This window comes from Dioscorea cayenensis, chromosome 14 (assembly GCF_009730915.1).
Source record: "Dioscorea cayenensis subsp. rotundata cultivar TDr96_F1 chromosome 14, TDr96_F1_v2_PseudoChromosome.rev07_lg8_w22 25.fasta, whole genome shotgun sequence".
In the NCBI taxonomy this organism is placed as follows: domain Eukaryota; kingdom Viridiplantae; phylum Streptophyta; class Magnoliopsida; order Dioscoreales; family Dioscoreaceae; genus Dioscorea; species Dioscorea cayenensis.
The window spans coordinates 17,404,816-17,430,204 of NC_052484.1; the positions used below are offsets into that span (position 1 = coordinate 17,404,816).

The 25,389-nt window shown below is 34.4% G+C and overlaps 4 protein-coding genes across 10 annotated transcripts; 2 read left to right on the forward strand and 2 right to left on the reverse strand.

Annotated features, from left to right (window-relative positions):
* The first annotated feature begins 412 nt into the window (after nucleotides 1-412).
* On the forward strand, nucleotides 413-3,498 carry LOC120275486 (probable beta-1,4-xylosyltransferase IRX10L). Its single transcript, XM_039282079.1, has 4 exons — nucleotides 413-671; nucleotides 1,853-2,241; nucleotides 2,336-2,577; nucleotides 2,824-3,498. Exons 1-4 carry the CDS (start codon nucleotides 560-562, stop codon nucleotides 3,335-3,337), a joined length of 1,257 nt encoding a protein of 418 aa, XP_039138013.1. The 5' UTR covers nucleotides 413-559; the 3' UTR covers nucleotides 3,338-3,498.
* Nucleotides 3,499-4,227: 729 nt separating this feature from the next.
* On the reverse strand, nucleotides 4,228-9,641 carry LOC120275488 (E3 ubiquitin-protein ligase At3g02290-like). Of its 6 annotated transcripts, none has more exons than XM_039282083.1 (7): nucleotides 9,489-9,639; nucleotides 8,149-8,244; nucleotides 7,548-7,747; nucleotides 7,314-7,434; nucleotides 5,182-5,617; nucleotides 4,909-5,018; nucleotides 4,228-4,555 (listed from the first exon to the last, which is right to left on the reverse strand). In XM_039282083.1, exons 4-7 carry the CDS (start codon nucleotides 7,431-7,433, stop codon nucleotides 4,529-4,531), a joined length of 693 nt encoding a protein of 230 aa, XP_039138017.1. In that variant the 5' UTR covers nucleotide 7,434; nucleotides 7,548-7,747; nucleotides 8,149-8,244; nucleotides 9,489-9,639; the 3' UTR covers nucleotides 4,228-4,528. The 6 variants fall into 6 exon arrangements, with proteins under 6 accessions (XP_039138017.1, XP_039138018.1, XP_039138020.1 ...); XM_039282084.1 differs by having other exon boundaries at nucleotides 8,149-8,239; nucleotides 9,489-9,637; XM_039282086.1 differs by lacking the exon at nucleotides 8,149-8,244 and having other exon boundaries at nucleotides 5,182-5,612; nucleotides 9,489-9,641.
* An 822-nt stretch (nucleotides 9,642-10,463) lies between these two features.
* LOC120275482 lies at nucleotides 10,464-17,932 on the forward strand. Its single transcript, XM_039282074.1, is given in 10 exon segments — nucleotides 10,464-10,700; nucleotides 11,191-11,598; nucleotides 11,707-11,843; nucleotides 12,273-12,386; nucleotides 12,489-12,557; nucleotides 13,664-13,802; nucleotides 14,494-14,532; nucleotides 14,534-14,655; nucleotides 14,735-14,855; nucleotides 16,639-17,932. Coding segments are annotated over 9 exon segments (2,175 nt in total). The 5' UTR covers nucleotides 10,464-10,700; nucleotides 11,191-11,280; the 3' UTR covers nucleotides 17,755-17,932.
* Nucleotides 17,933-18,048: 116 nt separating this feature from the next.
* Nucleotides 18,049-21,737, reverse strand: LOC120276445 (putative serine/threonine-protein kinase). Of its 2 annotated transcripts, XM_039283189.1 has the most exons (9): nucleotides 21,432-21,737; nucleotides 20,892-21,007; nucleotides 20,434-20,645; nucleotides 20,134-20,360; nucleotides 19,920-20,046; nucleotides 19,744-19,815; nucleotides 19,326-19,512; nucleotides 19,064-19,178; nucleotides 18,049-18,527 (listed from the first exon to the last, which is right to left on the reverse strand). In XM_039283189.1, exons 3-9 carry the CDS (start codon nucleotides 20,576-20,578, stop codon nucleotides 18,264-18,266), a joined length of 1,137 nt encoding a protein of 378 aa, XP_039139123.1. In that variant the 5' UTR covers nucleotides 20,579-20,645; nucleotides 20,892-21,007; nucleotides 21,432-21,737; the 3' UTR covers nucleotides 18,049-18,263. The 2 variants fall into 2 exon arrangements, with proteins under 2 accessions (XP_039139123.1, XP_039139124.1); XM_039283190.1 differs by lacking the exon at nucleotides 20,892-21,007.
* Nucleotides 21,738-25,389: the final 3,652 nt, after the last annotated feature.

Sequence of the window (25,389 nt, forward strand, 5' to 3'; positions counted from 1 at the left end):
CAAGTCTCAAGTAAATAAAATAATTTTGAATGTACTACAAAAGAAACCTAACCAAATAAAATAGTAAAGGGTAGACCAAATTTAACAACAATGTCTCCATGCAAGTCTTTACAGCCTTTTATAAATATAATATTTTCAATTTCCCAAAAAAAAACCCATAAAATAAACACAATAAATTAATAAAAAACAATAAACAATAACCCAAATTTGACACTCTCATGGACCAAATCTCTTGCAAACCATCTTTTTTTTTTAAAATTTTTTTTTCCCCAAAAACCCATCAAATAAACACAAAATAAAATAATTAAAATAGCAAATAATTAATATATATATATATAAAATATATATATAAATTGACCAAACTCTCACCATTTCTTGAAGCAACTCTCTCTCTTTCTTTCTCTCTCTCTACTTATTTTCTTATTAATTCCATTATTTCTCCACAGTCTTTCTCTCTTTCTCTCTCTGGCCAACAACTGGAAGGATTCTTCTCTTGCTCTTGGTGTCCATTAGAGTTCTCTTTGACCCTCTTTGAGGCTGGGAGGAGGAGGAAGGAGAAATGGGCAATGGGATGGGGACTGTTGTTCTCTTGTTGCTTCTTTTTGTTTACTTTTTGCAGGTTGGAGGAGGTTTGGGCTTGGAACAAGGCCACCAGACTGAGAGGATTTCAGGTGAGGTTCTCTTTCATTGTTGTTCAAGTTTTGTTTTTGTTTTTGTTTTTGTTTTTTGGATCTGTGTTTGGTTTTATCAATGGTGTGTGTATCTGCCCTGAGGCTGGTTGATCTGGATTGCTTTGGTTGGAGCTTGGGATCTGATGGTATTGTGATTTTGTAGTTCTCTGTGTGGAATTTGGTGAAATTATTTGTGCAAAATTTGTGCTTTTCATGATTTGTTTGTATTTTTGTTGTCTTGGTTGGTCTAAAGTTGAATTCTTTTTTTTTTTTCCTTTTTTTGTGGATTTTTGGTGGGAGTACTACTGATTTGCGTTTTGGAGGGCATAAACCATGAAAAAGATTTATATTTTGCTTGGATCTTTGTTGTATTTGGAGAAAATGCAATTGCTTGCTTGGTATTGCTTGATGTGGGAATGTGAATCACATTGTGTTGGTCTGCAAACTTAAGTATGATTGATTTAAATTCTCTTGCTCTCTAATTGGTAATCAGTTAATCTAGGGTTATTGTTTGCAAATTGCAATTTTACCTTTTGCTATATGTTCTCATTTTCACTTTTGCTTCACCATTCAATCATTTTCTCCTTTTAATGATTATTTTTTTCATTCAATCATGATATTGAAACTCCTTTTGCCAGAAACTATGGGCTCTGAAATATTTAAAATCATGCATGGTGAAGTCTCTCGAAGGAATGATTTTTTAATGAGTGGTTGCTGCAGAGACAACATCAACTCTTGATGAAATTGTTGGCAGTTTGGTAGTAGTTTATCTGGTTGGTTGTTTAGCTTAAACTCGTACATTATGAGAGATAAACCACCTTAGAAATTTCCTCAGCTTGGAAAGTGTTTATGTGAAGTTGGAAAATAAGAAAGCTGAGCTTTGTACATCTATAACTAAGACACAGTCTGAACTGAACAGCAATTAAAAAATCCAGGGCAATTTTTTTTCAAACAAACAAAACACTGCTTTCTCCTTTGATTTTGTTATATTGTGAAATTCGTTTTTTTTAATAACATTTTTCATTAATATTTCAACTGCTTGTGTAGTACTGATAATATGGAGATTTTATATATCACTTCATCTCTCTCATGTCCTTCTCTCGATTCAAGTTTTTCATCATATTAAACCCTAATTTATAGTTTTTCAAAAATTTGAGCTAAATGTGAATTCCCAATTGTAGGGAGTGCTGGTGATGTGTTGGAAGATGACCCTGTAGGAAGGCTGAAAGTATTTGTGTATGAGCTACCTAGCAAATACAACAAAAAGATTCTACAGAAGGACCCCAGATGCCTCACACACATGTTTGCTGCGGAGATCTTCATGCATCGGTTCTTGTTGTCAAGTCCTGTCCGAACTCTTAATCCTGAGGAAGCTGATTGGTTCTATACACCTGTGTATACAACTTGTGATTTAACTCCTAACGGACTTCCTTTGCCATTTAAATCACCGAGGATGATGAGAAGCGCGATTCAGCTAATTTCCTCCAATTGGCCTTACTGGAATAGAACAGAAGGAGCTGACCACTTCTTTGTTGTCCCACATGACTTTGGTGCATGTTTTCACTATCAGGTAGTTCCCTTTGCTCAAATCTTGAAGTTGAAGATTAAAATACTCGTTTTTTTTAAATCACTATTAGCTGATAACTGAATTTTTCTTGTATCAGGAAGAGAAAGCTATTGAAAGGGGAATTCTTCACATGCTCAAACGTGCCACACTTGTTCAAACTTTTGGGCAAAGGAATCATGTCTGCTTAAAAGAGGGTTCCATCACCATTCCTCCATATGCCCCTCCCCAGAAAATGCAAGCTCACTTAATTCCTCCTGATACACCTCGATCTATATTCGTTTACTTCCGGGGTTTGTTTTATGATGTGGGGAATGATCCTGAAGGCGGTTACTATGCAAGGTAAAGTTTCAAAACTATAACAATTATAAAACATAGTGATAGTTGTAATGGGTTCAGTTATCATGCAAAAGGCTTCGAAACCTGGAGTGTAGATGTGCTAGTCCTTAGTTATATGTTTCTTTCTTAATTTCTTTAATAATCACTGAGTATTCTGATGGTTTGGTATTGTTTTATCTATCTAACGATTGTGAGAAGTCCTCCGAGATTATAATTGTTCCAACATTTATTTACTTATCCATATTGCAGAGGTGCCCGAGCATCAGTGTGGGAGAACTTTAAAGACAACCCTCTGTTCGACATATCCACAGAACATCCGACAACCTACTACGAAGACATGCAACGCGCTGTATTTTGCTTGTGTCCCTTGGGCTGGGCACCATGGAGTCCTAGATTAGTTGAAGGAGTGATCTTCGGTTGCATCCCTGTGATCATAGCAGACGACATTGTCCTTCCATTTGCCGATGCCATTCCATGGGAAGAGATTGGAGTGTTTGTTGCCGAAAAGGATGTTCCTAAATTGGACACAATCCTCACATCCATTGCCCCGGAGGTGATACTAAGGAAACAAAGGTTGCTTGCCAACCCTTCAATGAAGCAGGCCATGTTGTTTCCACAACCGGCGCAAGCCGGTGATGCTTTCCACCAGATACTGAACGGGCTCGCACGGAAGCTCCCGCACGACAAAAGTATTTACTTGAAACCGGGGCAAAAGGTGTTGAACTGGACTGCAGGACCTGTAGGTGATCTGAAACCTTGGTAGTTCATGCAATAGAAATGCAAATGAAGTGTAAATTTTTTGTGGTGTTTATGGTGGTCTCTCATATCTCTATGTTCTTTTTGTAGCATTAGATACATAATGTATGTGTATTTGACCCTCCTTGCTATTATAATTAAACATTTAAAGGTTAACATCTTCATCCATTTGTTTCTTTGTATTTTTTTTTTCTCTTGCTTTTGATCAATGTTTTTGGTGCATGGATGATTTTTGAATGCCTTGTATTCTGGAAATTTAAATAATTGTTTGATTTTTGTGTTCTTTGATTGAAGGATTTGATGTGGAAATAGGTTACATCTTGGGTAACATGAGTGCAATTAAAAACATGACCTTTTGAACCCTAATTTGTTGAATTGAAAAAGAAAGACAATTTGGTAGGACCGAAAGCAATGTAATTTTCCTTAAAACTTTATTGCATGTTTTTAATGTTTGATTTGAGGCCAAACGTATCTGTCATAAAAAAAAATGAACTCTTTTATTCTCCTAAAAAAAAAAGAAGAGAAATTATTATACCCATAAAACTTTACATTCTTTACTTGTTTACTAAAGATCAGCTAAAAAATTTATAAGACGACCAAATACCCCAACTTTCTTGTCTTAAAAAAAAAATAATAATAATAAAAAAAAATTATATAAACTACAAATAGGTCATTGGAATGGTTGACCCATGATCAGATCCATTCAAGCAGGCCCATAAACAGGTCAATCAGTTTGGGTTCACTGGTCAAACCCTAAATTTAAACCCTTGCTTTGTGTTAGCCTTATGATCAAACCACCTGAAGTGAATATCAAGCTCTGGATGCACACAAGTACATACATACATAAACATTCAACTTATTCCCATCCTTTTAAGATCACCAGAATTAGGGTTTCGATGAAGATTAAAAGTAAATCATTCATTAAAAGAAAAAAAAAACGAACATAATAGAAGTGCAGTGACACCACAATACTTAATTTGTATGCGCTATACAAACAAAATAAGTGCTGCCTCATTTTGTGGTAGACATTCCATGCTGCAATACATTTTTTGGAAAAATGGACGAGTATGAATGTCTGAAAAGGTCACTGCAAATTTATACATAGCTGCTGCTTTTTTCTTTTTCCCTGATCGGTGCTTTTATTTACATATTCATCCCCCCTGCATTGCATATCCCATGCTTCAGCCGACGAGATCAATCAAGGGCTCTCACAGAAGTCCATCTCCTGAAAAATATTGTAGTTATGGCATGGATGAAAAGGGAACTGAGTTTCACTGGCATACAAGTTTTTAGGGGTAAATAAGAATCAAACATTAACAACATAGAAACAAGTGGTTTCCATACAATATGAAGGATAGGAATGAACAGATTTTAATTGATAAAAGAGATGGCGAGCTATGAGAAAATGAAATCAAGTTTGCACCTCCGGAATTCAAATTGTATGTTTGCATAATAAGATTAGTTGATTCAACTTCAAGATTTCTAGTGTGGCTCTAATTGTCAAAAACGTGCTGAGTAGATGACTGATAATGGACTGTGTTACATATGAAGTAAATTTGTGTGAAGATCAATTAGTACCTTGCCACAAATTGGACAGTTTTCACTTCTTTCCATCCATTCATATATACAGCCAAGATGATAATGATGGGAGCATTTCGTCACAATCTTAGGATTGTCAGGAGTATATTCTGCAAAAAAAGTGGCAGCAATTTCCATCAAATAGATTAAAGCTAAGCTTAAACTCTTGATAAGAATACCACATGAGCAACAACAATGCAAACAAAACAACAATTGAAAGCTATCCAATACGAGGACTGCATCCAAAACAAGTTCAAATTAAAGATAGGTTACCTTCGAGACATGTTGGGCAGACATCCTCATCTTCTGATGTTGCTAGTATGTAACCCATACCAAAGCCTTTGGCAGATAAACTTTTATCTGGTTCAGCTCGATTGACTTTACATTCATCTTCAGAATCTGCACTATTCCGTTTTTTAGCAGCAGCTAAATGTTCCACGCCTGAACTACTTCCATTCCTTCGAAGCATCTGTGAATCATCTTGGACAAGACTCATCCCCTTCTCCCGCCTTGATACTAATCCCTCCCTTTGTGAACGAGAATACCTGGGATCTGCATCATATGGCGCAGGTCTGGGAACAAGGTGGTAAGTTTCAGACAAGACATTTTCAGCTGCATTAGTGCCTAATCCTGTAGGCGCCAATGGAGTTACCCCTTGAACAGGGGAAGGGGCTGTCCGCCCCTCAAGCCTTTGAAACATTGCGCTATACTACAAGGAAATGCGTGAGAGATGAGCTGGTGGAGACAAGAAAATTCATTGGACATAAAACTTGAGTAAAAATACAAGAACTATTCATCTCTGGACTGCAAGTGAACAACAGTCACCAATGAACAATGTTGTAACACAAAAAAGAAAAGCAGGAATTGCTTCCCTTCAAACATTTTGACTTTTTGTTTTGCAAAAAGAGCCGAAGCTAAGAAAAAACCAAAAGAGGAAACAGAGGAAAGAGATTAAAAGAAAAGGTTTAAATTAGCGCAGATATCTTCAATCCAGTGCGGGCGATCACGGCCTTGAAAGAAAAAGAGAGCATTCAGGATTCATTCAGCCAAAATGGGCGAGGGAGTCAGCAAGGACGTTTGAATCTCTATCAATGTTTTGAACTTATGATGTAAACACTATATAAGACAAATTGCTCACTAAAATAGAGCTTAGTTATCACTCCAATCTTAATAATTAAAAATACACAACACACATCAGGAAAGGATATAATGTGAGCATCATTAGTGAGTAAGAAAAGACCTTAATAAGACATTAGAAGTAGAGCGCAGATAGGCTTAATGAGATATTCATTATAGAAAATAGTAAGTCAATTAAATTTCCTTGCGATCTCAATAACTAAAGATAAATAACACAGCTAAATAACAAAACATACTACATCCTGTACAAAGAAGATATTATTCCAATCCAAAATGGTATATATTAAGCAGTATGATCATGTTTTAGAAATATCCTGTAGCAACCAAAGATCAAATGAGGAAATATTTATAACCTTAAGTGATTGAACCATTGGGGGTTGGTAATTTCCTCTACTAAATCAATGGCGGGTAAATTTTAAACCAATGTTGTTAAGGGAGCAAGGCGCACCAGAGGCGTGAGGTGCAAAAAAAACATGTGCCTGATCGAAGTAAGGCGCGCACACATAAAGAATATATATATATATATATGGTATATGATAGACTAATAGAAAGGTTAAAGCCTTAAACTCTAATATTAACAAACTTGTCTTATCTTAAAGTTGTCTTATCTTAAAGTCAGAATTCTATTCCTAAAATCATAAGCAACTAATAATCATCATCATTAATGTCAAACTCCAAATTCATGTTTTCATCTTCATTTCCTTGTTCAAAATCATAGCCATCTATAAGGATCTGTATAAAATAGTTAAATATTTATTGCTTAGTTATTAAATTCTATTCTTTTAATAGACTTAGAGATTTTTCAAATACAATGCCTAGTAAATTGTGGCTCTTTTAAACAATAGAAAACCATCAGTTTTTTAAATCAGGCACGCCTTTTTTGCACCTTGGGCTTCAGCGTAAAAAGCAGCCTCATCTGACTAAAAGTGCCTTGTCTTAGACCCTTAGAGGCGCTAAGGAGGTTTAGCGCTGCGCCTAAGCGCCTAGGGCCTAGGTGCGCGCCTTAACAACACTGCTTTTAACAACTATTTTCCAGCTTAAATTCATGGCAGGAGGTTATGCACAATTATATCAGCAATATCCAGAAGTAAAGGTATTTACATAAAGGGCATTGTTCCACTCAAGCATAGTGTTGGTTTTATAAAAGCCAGAACACATGTGCCAGCTCAAATGTATAATAAAATAAATAAAATAGCTAACCAGAACCAATATTGAGTTAGCGTAAATATTACATTACTCGAAGATATCAATTAAAAGAAAGAATTTACCCCGCTGAATAGCTGGTGGCAGAAGTATCTAAGGCATATGCAGTGCCTGTATATAGGATTGTTTGGATGGGCATATTCTTCAAAATCTTCTCCACAAGGACAGCAGCAAAGTGCACCCATGCTTGCAATTATCAACAAATAATAATAAAACAAGGTTGATCAATTCACAGGAGTATAAACTTTAGCAAATCGAAACCCCCAAAAAGTTTAAAATTAAACATAGCTGTTTCAAACCTTATAAAGAACCAAGAAGAAGGCACTGGTTAATGCAAGTGGCTATCTTCCAATCCAAAAAACTAAATAGTGGGATACTGGTGATACATATAAGATATTTAAATGCTATCCCTTAGTGATGCGCATCCAATTGTACATCCATCAGCAAGATAGAAAAATCAACTTCATCCAGATTGCACCTCAAAACATCAGCTTTCTTACTGTTAATCAAGTTGAAATAAGCAATAATAATAATAATAATAATAAATACAATATAATTCAGGCATTGTAAATCATGAGAAGAGAGAGAAGAGTAACATTAGCATGTGGACCTCAAGATGATGCATCTTTCTACATAATGGAGAAATAAGAAATAAAGAAGAAACCACGTAATAATACATTGGAATAAAAAGTCTGACGTCTGACAAAGAACTGTAACAAACATATAATTACTGCAAAATGGTATAGCCAATTCAAGATGATGCATCTTCTTCCATACAGTGGCAGAATAAAATATAAAAAATAGCATCATTTATTATTGGATTGCAACAGATGATTTGAGGCTTCAATAAGAATCATAGCATAAATAAAATATAATTACTTTAAAGTTTGTATGACTTACATTCCAGTATAATATGCTATTATCTTTGTGAAAGATGAGAGAGAACTGCTCCTCGGAAGACTCGTTTGAATAGGGATGAAAACAAATTGCACTACACTACAAAAGCAAGCTAATTAAATTCAAACTGACAGCTGAATTGGGAGTTAGGGAAGCCACTAGGAAAAAGAATACTAAAATGCCTACTCAGAAACAAGCAAGAAAGTTGGAGTATGGTCAGACTTTACCAAGTGAAGTTGTGAAAGTGCTTTCCAATTAGATATGCTTTACTTGAGTATGATGCATACATAAATCATGATAAATCATGATATGTTACACTAGACTAATGGGGAAATCAGGAAAGTTATAATTTCTTTAGGACTTCATTTTAGTTATTTCCAAGGCTCGAATCTTACAAAACCCACTGCATTATACAAGTCCTAACAGAACTCCAATAGAAAAATTGTAACTTTACTCATAACTTCCAACACATCTAATAGTCCAACCTACAAAGAAGATAGTAAGTCCACAATTGAGGAGCTGGCCTGTATTAGACTTTTAAAGGTGAGACAAGACCAGATGATTATGACATAACATGCGTACAAATGTTGGTATAGCGAAAGCAGATCGGGGAACTACAACTGCTAGAAAAGGCAATTGTCAAGTCTTTGCAACCCCATATAAAACAAAATATCTATTTCCTCAAACTTACTACATTTCAAGTGTGCCACGCTGATTATCCTTCCCTGCATATTTTTCTGAATTCATATCCACTATTAACCCAATTAATCAGAACTACCAAATTAGCATAAATCCAAAAACTAGTTCTAAAACTATGTACATCATGGTCAATGACCAAAAAATCAGATTAAAAATTCATTCCCCAGTCATAATAGAAGAATGGAACTACATCTTGATCAACCCATGTACATCAAGATTTATCTCAAAAATACAAAGTAGAATCAAGGAACCCTTCTTCCCCAGCGATGACAACAGAATCCCCCTTACACTGTTTCTTAAGCTCATTCCTTATCATTTCCATTCATTCCACCTACATCCTAACCTCACAAATGCACCAGATAAAGCCTCCATCTTTCACCTACACCCTCCTTCACCAAAACCCTGAAAGAACCACACTAACCCAAGCCCCACCCACCTTTCCGATCATCCAAAACAATCTCCGCAAAAATTTCACACCTTTACTCCCATCCACACCTAGATACCAACAATTTCAAATCCATACCAACAAATCACATCAAATTAACAAAAAATTCAGCATATTCATCATCATCATAAACAAGATCAAACAAAAACGACTGCAGGGGTTTCCCGGCACGCAAAATCGAACGGAAACATTAGATTACCTGCAGAATCAAAGGCATTGGATCACAGGGCAAGAGAGAACCTCTAGAGGTTGGAGAGGAGCCGGCCCCTTGTGAGAAGAGGGGGCCGAAGGAGGAGAGGAAAGCAGAAGACTCTGGGGATTGGGTGAGCCGTCGCTTTGCTTTTCTTTCCTTTTTCTTTGTTTTTCTGGGAAATAGTGGGTGCTCGCACGTGTGAACCACGTGATATACGGCATTTTTTCCTTTTCCCCCTCTTAATTTTCAGAAATATATAAAGAAAATTATTGCTCATATAGTCTTATACTCTTATGTATATAGATGCTTTTTATAATGTATATTATGCCTCTAGATACATTAGGTTATCATACATTTAATAATGAAATTATGATTTTTTTTTTTAGAAAAAATTTTTTTATTTATTTATTTATTTATTTATTTTATGAATCACGACATGCGCCGCCTATAAAGAATGTCAAAAGAATAGACAAATACAGTAATGCACTAGTCATAATTACTTAACAATCCCTTAAAAATTTACTTTATGAGGATAATTAGGGCATGTCACTGATACCTAAAATGATATATTAATAACTATAATTTCACATAGTAAATTCTTTTATTTTGTAAATCTGGAGCAGTGATAGAAGTAGAACTCATCCCACGACGGACCAAGTGAATATTAAATAAACAGACTAATATAATATTTTTATAATATATTTATAGTATATTTGCATGGTATTATGGTATAATGTTTATAAAACCCGGTAAAAACATTCAAAAGAAAAAACGTCAGATAATATAATACAATTTATTAAAAGAATTAATTTTATTTAGAAAACATTAAACTAAATCACTTATCTTCTTATCAGTGGCCACGAGTTATTGACCGTAAGATGGACTCGAGATTGATCGATATCTCGATCTCGAGGCATATGGACGGAGGATGTCTCGTCTCTTAACGGCGGATGACGGCGTTTCCCGCAAGTCACGACTCACGCGAGCTACATCTTCTCTCTCCGTTTCCGTATTCCCGAAATACCCCTCTTCCCGAAATGCCCCTCTGATAGCAATCGTCTCCCTCCCTCGCTCCCCCAAATTCCCAAGCCCTAATCCTCTCTTCTCGCCTGCCCCAGTGGAGAGCTCTTATGAATCAGCGGCACATTCATGCTTTCAATGCTCTGTTGATTTCTCTGGCTTTCTGGGTCTTTCCTGATTTTTTTTCTCTCTCGAAAGGTGGTATCTTTCTGCTTGATTGTCCTAGTTCTGGTGTTGATTTTGTACTCAAGTTTGCTTTTTTGCATTTTAGTTTTTCAATCAATCTAACTTGTTGTAGGATTTACGGAAGTGTTGTTTAGTAGATTTTAGCTTTGTGTTTTTAAACCAATCTTTTTGGTTTATATCTGGTCACTGTTTGATTTCAGACATGAAAGCTCATTTTATGTAACTTCTGCATTAGTTCAGGGCATGAATTTACTTAAGTTTTCTTTTTCATGAAGTATGTGAAGTAGTTAATTCAACTGAAAGTTGTTGAGATGGCATGCATTCTTTGATTATAATTACTGAATTAAATTGCGTCTGTCTCAATTGTACACTTCTTTACGTCCACTTCACGGAAAGTTTCCGTGATTTCTTGTGTATCATTCATTTTTTTTTTAATATTTGAAAGAAACAGCAGTTGTACAGATTTTGGAGTAAGCTAACTTGAAATGTATGCTTAGTTTAGGTGGTACAATCTAATGGATGAAATAACCAAGTAGAGAAATCATGTTGCGCTTTTAAGTGAATCAAACTTCTGGTCTGAGAAGTGAATGAAATGATGGCAGCTGGCCAACAAAAGAAGAGATTAACAAGCTCTAATCTGCATGACCAATATAGAGGGAAGAAAAAGAAGCAGAAGCAGCAGCTGGATCCCTCTGATTATGTATTGAATTTCAGATCTCATGTGCAGCTCGAGTGGGATGATAGTCGGAACAGAGTCATAGGAAAGAGAGAGCAAGTTGGGGTAACATGGACAGACATGGCTCCTTTCATTGATTCTCCTCATCCACACTATTCAGGTCTAGCTGATGTCCTTTCTGTGCCTCCAACAATTTTTGATCTGGAAAATTTGATGGAGGTGCTCTCTTATGAGGTAAATATACTCCGATGACGACCTGCGCTTATGTTTTGAAGTGGTGATCTTTGGTTTTATATACATGTGTCGTTTTATGATTGCCAATCTTATTTCTCTTGTCATCAGGTTTGGGCCAAATTTCTGTCTGAATCAGATAGAAAGCTTCTCACTCAATTCCTTCCTAGTGGGACCAGTGGAGAACAAGTACTGAAGCCATTGCTAATGGGGGATAACCTTCACTTTGGAAATCCATTTCTCAAATGGCAAGTTAACATATGATTGGCAAGTTAACATATAATATCATGTTCAAAGTTCTAGTGCAATAGCATAATGTCCATTAATTCCATGGAAAGTGAAACCTGTATTTTAGCCATTTGCTAATCATTCTGTCAGTTTTCCATTTGTTGTTTTTAAAAAAATTGTCAGAAGGTTAGTGCTGATTTTTGTCCTGGTAGTTGTTTGTCTCATCCTTTCAGTTTGTATTTCATTTACTAATTATATCAAATGAAAAGGGGTTCAATGAAATATGAGTTTCAAACATTATTAATTGTCAACTTTTATTTCCTGTTCCTATTTGTATTGCATGACTAAATTTCTTAAAGGAAAACCATTACATTTTTTTGGAATCATGTCCCCTATATATTTTTGTATCAATTATTGAACCATCTGTGTTGTATATTGATTATTGATAGGTCTACTTCACTTTGTTCTGGTGATCTTCATCCTGATAAAGTTCTTCAAAAAGAACGGCACATCAAAGCCGACAAGAGGGCATATTATTCAGAGTTGAGCAAATATCATAATGAGTACGTCTACTGTGTAGTAATTCAAGGTTTTTATCATTTTTGCTCTCCTTTAACATTTTGTTTGAGGTTATCTGATGTCTGCAATTATATTTCTGCTGGTAGCATACTCGAAATTCTTAAGAAGTGGAGGGAACAGTGGGCTAGTTGCAAGGATCCAGAGATATCGTGGAGGTCATTTTCTTATAAGAACAAGGAACACTTATGGTTCATTATGGCTATAATGAATGTTTAGAAATACATTAGAAGATTGCTACATTCGTAGAACACTCTTAATTGACTATGGCTATAATGAATATTTGGAAACTCCTAAGCACTTTCTCCTTGTACTTAATTTTTTTAAAAAAATACAGCTTTTCTTCCATACGTCATATGCTGCTACTAATCTAGCATTTCTTCACCAAGCAATAGCATCTTACTTAACTGTTTAAAGTTGAGTTAGATGCTGTTGTTAAGCAATTAGTTGAACTTGTCGTCATTCGGAGGGTTTTTTTTTTTTGTTTAATTTTATTTTTTACCAACTTTACATACTACTTAGTTTTGTATCCTCAACTCAAGTGATGTGAGCTATTTAAGTCAGACTAGCTTTCTAACCCTAAATATGTGGAAGACAGATTATCATCCATTCAGTTTTGGAGGATTTTGTTATACAAAGAGGAATTGGAGGGTGACAGTGTCACAGTGGACTGGGTAGCCCTAGCTCATAAAATTTTCGATTTGGACATAGTTCATTGGACATTGGGACAGGCCCTGGCTTGGAATTTCCTTATACCCATATTTTCTTGATTTTCTTTTGGTGCTAATTTATTCAAAATTGAAATTAGCTTGGCCCAAATGAATAGATCATCACTAGTCCAGGATGATCAATCCAGGGTCTGCAGTTGCCTTTCAAAGATTTTCATCCGTTCAGCCTATTGCACTCCAAATTTAGATTAAAAATAAAGGCTTGCTACTCAAGGGATGATCATTTGATTGCTTGTATGCAATAAAGACAGTTTTTGTGGGTGATGCCAAGGTGGTCCTGATTGTCTTTTACTCGCAAAAAAGGTAATCATGACCCAATCTGGCTGATATTTGTGAGAGCAAGACTAATATTCTTCTACTTGTTTGCAGCATGTTGCTGTTTTCTGGATGAGCTTCTTGACTAAGTTATATTCTTTTTTTCTCCTTTAAATTTTGTGATTATTAGAATTTTTTTCAAAGTTGGACTACATTGGATTTTATTCACTTTGTTGTTATATTTTGGCACATGCAGATAATTGGGCCTTTTGATTCTGCAGGAAAGAGTTCACCAAGCACAACCAAGAAATTGTATCAGTTTCAACAGAAAGGACTGTTGTTCCCATCTCCAAGAAAGAGATTCCTCATGAAAATTGTGTTCCTGGAGGTGATGTTGGTAAATATATGTCCTATATCAAGGTTACAACACCTTTTTCTTCTTCTTCTTCTTCTTTCTCTTTCTTTTTTTTTGGTTTTTTCTTTCTTTCTTTCTTTTTGTTTTTGTTTTTGGTTAGTTATATTCATAGAATTTGTGCAGCTTCTTATTCTCTCTTTTTATTGTTCGCCTTGGTTCTTATAGCATTATGGAAGCATCTCTTCACTAAAGTATGAATAAATTTCCCTTGCTTCAACAGACAAATTTTTATTGTTGTTTGCATGGAAATTGTGATCTTTAATATGAAACCAGGGGGAGATGACATACGATATGGATGAGCATAGGATGATGTGTAATTAATCCCATTGAAGGTTTCTTGAAGATCTCTATTTCGGTGCCATGTATTCTTAGTTCAAATATGTTGTGCAACTAGATTATTGCAAATAGGCTCTTGTCTTGACCTTAGCTTGATAAGTGAGCCTAAATAGGTATATTGTTGTAAATGGGCCCTTTAGCAAGGACACATTGCTTTAGTGCTTAGGCTCTAAAGTAATTGGATAATAAAAACCAAGGAGCTTTTAACTTACGTTTGTATTTTGCTTTAGACTGAAATGCGTGCATAATATTATTTTGGAAACATTACTCTCTCATAATGGTGTCATTTGTAGTTGATTATGTGACACAGTTAGGTTGCGATTCTACCTAACATTTTATTTACTCTTCAAACATATTCAGATAAGTAAACAGCAGCTCCAGCTCATAAAAAATTTGAAGCGAAAATGGTGACGAGATTCAGCCCATTTCCCTCAACCGCGTGCTTGGTGATATCAAAGACTTTGTTGTGGAACCATATGCATCATTTGAAATGGAAGAAAGGAAGAGGTTTAATGATCACTGGTTAGTACTTCTTTGTGTCATTAATGTTTGTTTTACATGAGAATATTCAGGCTTTGGAATGTTAATCTTGTGTTTACAGGTTAAAAGTTGTTAACAAAGATCTCTCAACAGCTTTTAATATCTGGAGAGACAAGAAGTGGAAGAGAGAAGAATGGAGCAAAACTTTGAAGCAGGAACTTACTGAAAAGATGAAACTACGGGTAAGGCTTCCCATGGCTTCTTATATCCTAGTTAACCCTCACAAAAACGTCACTGGATGTTAATGATTATGCTTATCGCTTCTATTGACAATATTTAAGTTTGCTCTTGTTAGTTATTAGAGAATTTTTTTTTTTTCTTGTTTTAAAATGGTTAACATATATTTGGTGTTATATCTCTCATGCATGCTCAATTGCTTTCATTCTTTGTGGGTACCTCCATCCTTTAAGTTGCTGCAGACTAAATTTGATGTCAATGTCGGAGTTGACAATGGGCCTGGCGATGTCTCGCAGAGCATGTCTGTGATATAGCATTTGATAGAACTCCATCAAATTGTTCTTGCAAAATTCATATATGGTATCTGTCCCTGTAAGAAATAATAGACATGATGGGATGCTTTTGAATAAGAGATCTCAAATATCAATGAGGCTAAGAAATCTCGTGGTACTTGTGTTGTTGGACTTTTTATTTAAAGCAACTTTGAAGATAGAGCCTTTACTTTAAAACTTATGTACCTACCTTTCAGCCAAATTGGCTCCTTTTGTTTGGAAATAATTTCTTGCCACTGTAGAATTCTGTCCATCCAATGTGAGATTTGCAAAATTGGAAATGCTTGACATCCAAATGACCTTGATTATGATGTCTTCATCCATGCTTTTGAACATCTTGATTGCATTGGATATATAGGAACTTTCTGGTAATCAAACTTGCTTCTCAGACAATGACAGCGGTGCAGATGGCTGGTATGGAAGAGATGATTTGATAGCAGACAGTACTCATGCCATTCTTCATTTGGTTAGGCTGATAAGCTTCATAGTGTTAATTATAATAGACTTTACTTTAGATCTTTGAAAATTTCCTGTGACGCACCATGAAATGTTATAGTGAACATGGAATTCTTGATTCATTAGCCATGCTTATGTTAACCTTCCCATTGTTTAAATTTTAAGTTTCGGCCTATTCATTCTCACGCACAAACTGACCTCGTTTAAGTTTGGGACAATCATGTGGAAGCTAGTTTGATTGGTGATTTGATTTATAAAGTCAGATGCAAACCAACCCTGCTATCTGGAGCCAATTCAACCCAAAAGCTTCAGTTGATAGGATGAGAGACTTGGGTTTATATATTCAAATCCATATTTACCAAATCAACTGTTGATACTTGCTAGTCTATTTTAACTAATCACGTTTACAAATAAAAAAAAATAAACTAAACTCTAATACCATGTAAGCTGATATGATAAGAAACCCATGCTTATATACTAAGATCCATATTTATTGGTTAGTGTAATGTACATTAATGCAAATGTGGATCAGTTTTGATGTCTTGCTGGACGATCGCATGTTACTTTTTTGCATACATTGATGTCAGTTAATTTATTATCCTTGAATCAACATTTTTCTGGTTATTGCACGAGAATAGATTATGCTATCTCAGGAGATGAAATATTTCAATCAATCGTTGTCTGGTTTAGCTTTTAAGAAAATCTTAATGGCAAATTAGATAATTTAAAGCCTTTGGGTTCATTATTTTGGAAAGAATATATTATTGTTGTGCTAGTAGAAGTCTTATGGAGAATGTCTTACTTATAACTATGTATCTAAATTGAATGTTGTTTATTTGAGAAATAGGATTGGCATATATTATGTTTTCTAAACCTGGGTGAAACTCTTCTTCTTTATATGCACTTTTGATAAAGATAAATATAAACATGCTTTGATCTTGGCAAGTTCATATTAATCTGAAATCAATCGGAGATGGTCATGACTGTTGTTTTTTGTCAGGGTAAGGAGGGAACCAAGTTGGTGATTTTAGTCGAAAAACAAATGGAAAATGGAAATTCTGACCCCTGTATGGATAGTGATTTGATAAATCAAGAAAAAGTGAGCTCCCTAGATATACCAGAATTGACTCGGAGTTCTCTAGTCTCTTCACGTTTTGTCAAAAAAAGAAATCCTTTGGAAGGTGATGCTAAATCACAGGATCAAGCAGTAGTGTGTCAAGGCACAACAAAACCAGCAGAGGATTCTTCGGTCATTCAAAAGTTTCTCGGAAAAAGTAATCCTCCAGATAGTACCATGGAACAGAAGGTGTCTGCATCATTCCCGGACGACATGTGGCAATCTGTTACTACTCAGGATTCATGCTATCAGGCTGCTGAAGAGAACCATAGATATCCGTCTGCTAGTGGGATTTCTCTTGGACAACTTCAGCCTACTGCACAGGTGATAGATTTGGAAAGAGATGCTCTAGAACATGACACTAGAGACGATGACACATCCTCACTTTGTTCATATGCTAAAAAGAAACATGATGAGCTCCTTCAACCTTTTCCAAATGGACCTGGGACGATGCCCTCATACATCTTGAGACAATTTCAGGAGCAACGAGGTTTGGTGGAGCAGAGGCAGGCCAGAGAGAAAGAGCTTTACATTCATCAAATAATGAACAAGAATGTCTACTCTAATGGGGAATTCCCAGGGCGAACGCATATTGCATCAACTGAAGTGCAGGACTTCTCTGAATTGCCATCTTCAACAAATGGCGGGATGGCGAGCCAAAGTTGGTTTTCCGATGATCATCTGCCGTCTAACGGGTGGCCTGGATATGAATTGTCAAACAATGGTCAGAATTTGGGAGATGCTCTCAGTGCAGATGGGAGTCTCTTCAGTGTTCTATCTGAATGCAGAAAGTTGCCATCTCGCCCATCTTACGCCGAAACTACAAGTTCAGAACGGTTCATCCAAGCCGGGAATTTTAGTGGTGCTGAGAACATACGTGGATTCCCTGCTCGGCAACCCAACAGCTCAACTCCCAGTGATGCAGATGAGGTCTCTCCGGCCTTAGATAACGTCTCTTGGAACTTTTCGCATCAGAATAAGATGCCTTGGAAGCACTAACATTAAGGTTTTGGCTTCATTGGCATGGTTATTAGGTTTTTGTACATATGCATCTGGGAGGAACAAAGTTGGTCGGTCGCTTTTCTCGTTCAAAATACGAGCTCTTTCTGTAAAATTGTCTGGCTTCTTGCCTCACTCTTTTTTTCATTCTAAATAAGATATAACTGGTTATTTTCCATTGTTGATTTGATTCCTTTGGCAAACAATGTTCTTTTGCTTATCATTTGTTTCTCTTGTGACCAGGTTTATTGTTAATGATCATCTAACTGTTTGCTAATCTGCAACACTGAAATCTGGATTCACACCAATGCCAATAATTTAATTGATATGCCACAGCAAATAACAGCAAAAAAAGAGGGTTTGTTTACACATGAATTCCCATGAATTTATGGGAGGTAAAAAGAAAAATTACAAAGAATACAACGCTTCTTTTTACACTTAACTCAAAGCTGATGAACTAATTTACAGGTTTGCTCTGAGAGTTTGAATAGAAAGATGTTGGTATTCATTTATCTTGCTGCTGTAAAGAGGTGGCTTCCAAGGGTGACGGTCGGGGTACCTTCGCCCATGACCGTTGTCAGGCTGATTTCTTTTTCATGTATTCTGTTGAGCTCTAACACGACAAAACTCATCGGTGGGCGTCTTTCTGAAGATGTGTTCAGGCACCAGAAGGCAAGCCTCAAGAACTCTTTCATGCCTTCTGTGGTGAAACTGCTGCCCATTCGGGAATCAACGAGGGATGAGATGGTGCTCGGGTCTTGATAGTTTTGTACCTTCACTTGCCAAGCCCAAAATACCGAGTTTTTCTATTAGATTACCGAATTTGAGAAATCGAGGACAGTAAATAATTGCAGCAGATTGATGCTATAAAAGCTATCATGTTGGAATTACATTTGCTTGACATCTGAAGTGGGAAAACAAGTTTTGACAATGAAGAATAATGTGGTCATACCAGAAACATGTTTCGGTCTAGGTCACTGATCCATGAAAAGTGCAGTCCTAAACATCAACATCAACAAAATTATTGTTTATGTCTTGAGGATCTGAGAGAGTGAAGCTACTAGAATGCAAACAATTATCATTGTGGAAACATGTGGTAGCTTTATTGTCGAGGTAGGTGATCGGAAGAAGATCATGAAAAGAGGAACAAATGCTTTAGCAGTAAGTATGAGGGAGGAATGCACTAATTTTGATCAGAGCATGATCAGAAAAAGCTTTACTGTTGAAAATTTTGAAATTTTCCTGCATATGTCTGAAAGGATCTATTTCTAGACAAAATATTAAGTGAAACAAGGACTACTAAGTTTACCTTTGCAATGAGACTTTGATCTGTTCTAGCATCCCGTCCGCTAACCAATTCAAGAAGAAAAACTCCAAAACTATAAACATCACTCTTTGCACAGAAAGTCCCTGAATGCTTTACCCTGTGTATATGTTAAATATAAACATGGATGATAAGTATCTGAATCATCAAAGTTAATAGATGATGCATGGTTTATATTACATAAAGAAATCCTCATAAATGCAAAGTAATAGCATTTCAAAAGGCATAGAATTAGTCAAGGGAGTACTCAGGATCGATGAAAACATCGTCCACTATCATTTGGGAGGTTGAAGAGGCACCACCAATTCTTTCCATCAAATTTCGGAGCCCAGCATCTGCAACTTTAGGAATGAAATCCTCATCCACTAGGACATTTGCCGTCTTAAAGTTCTTATGTATCACCGGAGGATCAAAACCATGCAAGTGAGCCAGACCTAAACAACAAGAACATGCAAGAAGTCACAAAGAACGCATAACTTCAGTAGTGTCTTTTACTAGGCAATATGAAAAGAAAAACTTCAGCTTCAGGAAACAACAAGAAGATTTCAGGCAAGGTTAAGTAGCACCTAAATAGAGTCCTTTGTTTTTTTTTTTAAATATATCTCACTAGAGAAAAACCTGTATCATGATAACCACCAAGGCTCAGTTATTTTGCAAATGATCACCTTTAGCTGCGTTGTGGGCTATCGAGAGCCTGTTCTTGAATTCTAGCTTTTCACTCGACATCTGATTGGCACCTAGAAAATATGCCAAAATTCATCCAAATTGAAGCTTGTATGATGAATTAAACGATGAAGACCGAAGAGAAAAAAAATCTGATGTGAAGAGAGTTCCAAGTTACCATATAAATGGCTGGAAACACTGCCATTCGGTATGTACTCATAAACGAGCATCTGCAAGTCCTTTTCTTGACAAAATCCCAAGAGGCTCACTAGATTTCGATGCCGAATAGTTGATAAATTACGTACCTAAAAGAAAAGATTAAGCTTCCTAATGTTGTAAGCATAAGAGCATCGAAAGGTGCAGATAATTGATTAGAAGGAACTTCTGAGCACCTCTTCAACAAATTCCCGACTAGGGGCAGCTTGACGACTTTTAATGGCAACGATCATCCCATCTTGAAGCAAACCCTTATACACTTCTCCAAATCTACCATATCCAATAAGATTAACGCTGCTGAAGTTTTTGGTAGCAAGATTTAATTCTTCAAGAGAGAAGGATCTTGCGCCTTGCAAGCCGGACGGGTAAGACACACCCCCGGACAGTTCGACATTTCCTCCGGCTGAATCATTATGGAAAGCATACACTAAATCAAATGCTGAACAATCCAAAGAATTGACTGAGAGAATGAGTACCCTGTATCGATGGTTCTGATGAATTAGTTTCCGAAGTTCTTGAAATACTTTTACGAAATAAGCAATACCATAGTAGAAAAATTATCCCCACAAATGCCACCACTCCTGCAGCAGCTATGAGAGCTACTACAAGAGTTCCTGACATTTGGCTCGGGATTCACTTCAATCCAATGGCAATGTGGCTGAGAAATCTTTGTCTCTACACATTTGACCTGAAGACATAAAAAGAATCAATCAAGAATTACATTGATTCGAATATGACAAAAGATTTGGTAACAAAAATTAAACAAGTAATCAGTAGAAGAGATTATAGACCATTCAATATAAGCAACATTGTGAATTTCTGAAAAGCTTCATAAGAGACACACAAAAGGTACATTCCCATATGCATGAGCAACAAGATGAAACCCAAAAGAACAATGAAAATCGAACACAGGACTCTCAACAAACACATATACCTGCAGTTTCTTCGAAATCAAACACCAGGGTGGCTCTGAACAGCTTCGCCTCATTCGGCAATCATCGAAACGAAGAAGATCACATTCCCCATTTACTGAGCATGCCAAATCCAAAACTTGCAATCCCAAACACACACCAGCCCCAAATCACAACAACAACAACAACAACAACAACAACAATGGCAATGAAAATGGCAATGGTTCATTACAACTAAGCAATTGGTTGCTCAGTCAGCATCACCAAACAAAAAATAGCAAGGAAAAAAAAAAGAAGAAAAGAAAAAAGCTTAAATTTTGCAATGATTCATATCATCTAGTGAATGCAGACAACGCATAGGGACAGTGACTAAGCGCCGACACAATTTGATACCCTCTCTGAACTTCTCAAACTCTCAACTCCCTACCAAACTCACAACCATTAAAAATCCCACCTTTATAAGGACAAACAGCAAGGAATGAAAAATCAATGAAGCCACAAAGAGTGCATACCATGATTACCATTGAATTGAAAGCAGATGAGTAATGAAGTGGAGAAAGTACTTGTTTTCATTGGCTGTAAAGCAATCTGAGAGGGTCTTTGTTGTCTGCTACTACAAAGCTTGTGTTGAATCTCTCTCTTTTCCTTCTCATCATCATCCTCCTCCCTCCTCCTCTTCCTCCTTCTTTTCATTCCTCTTTTCTCATGGTCATCTTCATCTTCATCTTCATCTTCATCTTCATCTTCATCAATGGCAATAGAAAAACTATTGCTTCTTTGTTGATTAGTGAAAGTATCACACAAGAGGGTGTAGAGAGAGAGAGATAGAAATAGAGAAAGATTTAATTGAATATTGGAACTTGATTGAAAGAAAGAGAGCTTCAAGTTTTTTTAATTTTATATATATATATATATATATACACTGGTTTGGCCTTCTTTATTAATTGCCAAAAATAGTATTGAGATGGAATGGTAAATATTAATTCAGTTAAATAAATTAGCACATAAGATTAGAATGTCTGGGTTGAATAAAATTGGACTATAATAATAATATTTATTATTATTATTATTATTATTATTATTATTAACAAAATACAGTGTCACAAGTGTGAAGCATGCAATAAGCACCCGTGCCATCAACTTGCTTGAATTATTGAACTCAGAATTAATAAACTAAAATATCATTGATATAATTATTATTTATCAACTAATTTATTCTTTTAATATTAATTTTTTTTAACAATGTAAACAAGCCATTCTTTACCTAGAGTCAAATGTTTTAACTATTCTAACATTATCATATTAGAGTTGAATGTTTTAACCGTTTGGTTATTACCACGGTGTCTGAATTTAATTTCTTTCATGGAATTTTTAAAGTTTGTTTTATCTTTTTTATTTATTGTCAAAATATTTTTGATAGAAAATGGTTAATATTAATTCAGTAAAATAAATTAGTACATGAGATCAGAATTTTCAGATTAAATGTAAATGGACTGTACTTATTATTAGTCAATCAATTTAATTTCATGAGTTGAACTTTTATTCTTGTTTGATCTCTTTTTGTTTATTGTCAAAATGGTTTTGATATCAAATGGTAAATATTAATTCCATGAAATAAATCTGGACATTAGATTAAAAGGGTTTATGGTCAATATAAATCAATCAGTTTAATTTAATCAGCTGAGCTTTTTCATTTTATTTGCTCTACATATCAAACTTTTAAATTTTAATTGAACTGATTAATATTATTTGTAAAATTTAAATTTAGAATTGTATTTTTTTAATAACAATGTCGGTAAAGTTTCTACTCCACACATATGAGATGCAGTTGTTATCAATCAATTAGTTTGGTTCAACAAGCTTAATATATTAATCTCATTTGATCTTAGAGTTGATTGATTTAAATTTATTAATATAGTTAATACTACATAAAATTATATATGTTGTTAATTATTTTAATTAAGTATATATAATAAGTGAATTTTTTCTACAACACATGTATGATAAACTCCGGCAAATTTTATTTAACTTTCAATTATGAATTAGAAGGAAGTCGAATTTTGATCTATATAGGAGTATGTTATTAATTATTTTAATTAATTATTTTAATTAAGTATATGTAATAAGATATTTTTTTCGCAACACAAGATCAAAATCCCATAAATTTTATTTTGACTTCAATTATGTATAGAAGAAAATTGAATTTTGACTCATACATGAGTTAAATACTTTACCTATGACCTTTAGTTTTTTAAATATATTTAGTCAATCAATTTATATCAATCAATAATTAATAGTTAACATTATAATTTATTATTGATTATATAAAAAGGGAATATTTTGGTTGGGAGTATGGGTGAAGTTTCTAATGATAAGAAAAAGGAGGTGGTTAGATTAAGGGAGACAACAGGCTGGTAATCCTTGGATTCTATAATGTTTCCTACCTGGATTGGATTTAACTTTTGTTTTCTTGTTTTTGTTTTTATTTTTGTGTTTTTTTTATTATTATTTTATTATTATTTAATTATTTTTTGGGGTTTGGAAATGAGTGCAATACAGCTGGATGTTATGGGAATTTAATGAGAGGACCAATTGCACCTCAATGGGCCACAGGACATTTGGTGAGGAAGGTTTGGGATTTAAGCTTCCTCTATTTTATTATTATTATTATTATTTAATTTTTATTTTTATATAAATGTTTTTTTTTCTGTGATTTAATTATGTATTGGTTTCAAGTGTGGGTTTCTAGGATTTTGATTCTGTATTATACCTCAAAGACAAAATATTTATTGGTATTTGGACTTATTGGTAAATTGGATGGAAGTGGAAATATAATAATTAAAGTTATTTTATGTTTTATGATATATATATATTATTAGCTGTCTTATGTATTTGACTTTTAAATTTTTGATTAAATATTGAGTTTCTATATAAAATTTTGTAGAAAAACACTAACTTGACTTTATGTTTGAAATTGGATATATATCAAAACATGTCTAAACTTTATTTATATTAGAATTCAGGATCTTATGAGTAAAAAAAAAAAAATTTAATGAAAGAAAATAATCAAAAATCCTTAACACTATGGTATGACAAAACTACTATAGACTAATAGATAGATAATTTTTTTGGACAATTATTTTTTAGAATTTTTATTTACATGATTCTAGCTCTTTTATACAGTTTATATGTATATATATATATATATATATATATATATATTCCAGTTCTTTATGTATATGTACTACATGTGTTTTATTATAGAGTTTACGCATATAATTACTTTATTCTTTCTTGATATATTTTATGCTTTTTATTAATTTTAAAAGAGTATTAGATGGGTTTGGAAAAGACAGATTTAAAAAAAAAAAATTATAATGTAACATTTTACACAAAACAAGCTCTCATTTAAAATAAAACCAAGAATAAGAACATGTACATGATTTAAAGAGGAAACAATGCTATATAATAATAAACTTGGATTTATGTTGACCTTGGGAACAAATGGAACAAAGTTATGGGATGAACTTTAGTAAGATAGAAAGAAAGAAAGAAAGAAGGAATCATCTTAAAAGAATGGACCAGCTGCCACTCTGGTCAGTATCAACAGAAAGACTATGGACAACTTCTTGATTGGTGGAAGCCAATACTAAGATCCTCCTTATTTAATCAACCCTCTCAATCTCCTAAATTATATATCTATCCGTATATGGATCAAATTAAAATTTTCTTTTTTTTTTTAATGTGAGTGAAATAGAGCAAAAAAGATAGTTCCCATTGATCCCAACCGTTGCCAAAGGACCTTTGTCCAATGACATTTGCTTTAGTGTGAAAGGTTTAGTTTACGGGATGCTCATTACTTGGATATTGGAAATGCACTAATTACAGTAGTAATGTAATACTAAAGATCCCTGACTGTAGATGTGGTTTTGCAGCCCATTTTTTATGTCTGCTGAATGAAAATTTATTTTTGGGCCATCATTGCCATTTGTGTATATGTCCTTCATTGTATATGTGCTTGTCACGTTCATCGATATATATATATATATATATATATATATATATATATATATATATATGCAAATACTTGTTTTGATTAAAAAAAAAGAAAGGATAGGGAAGAAAAGAGGTATTTATTTAGATTATATTAAATGTTTTGCTCATTTTGATGTATATCTATTGTATGTTATAGTTATTTAGATAATAAAAATAATTCTTGAAGTTAGTATACAAATTTTTATGAATTGTTTATAGTGGTTAGTTTGAAATATCTAGAAGTAAAAAAATTTATAGTGACGTGATGCCGGTGTCAGTGATAAGTCAAAATTCAAGGTAAAAAAATGCAATATAGAATAAAAGATATAAAAGAGAACTTCTATATCGTTACATATATTAAAAACTATATAAAAAACATACTATATATATATCTAAATTAGTTTGAGGAAATATAATTTAGGTACGCCCCTAAATTGTTGTTGTTTAGGGTATTTAATCACAGTCATCGAATTATTATCTAACAAA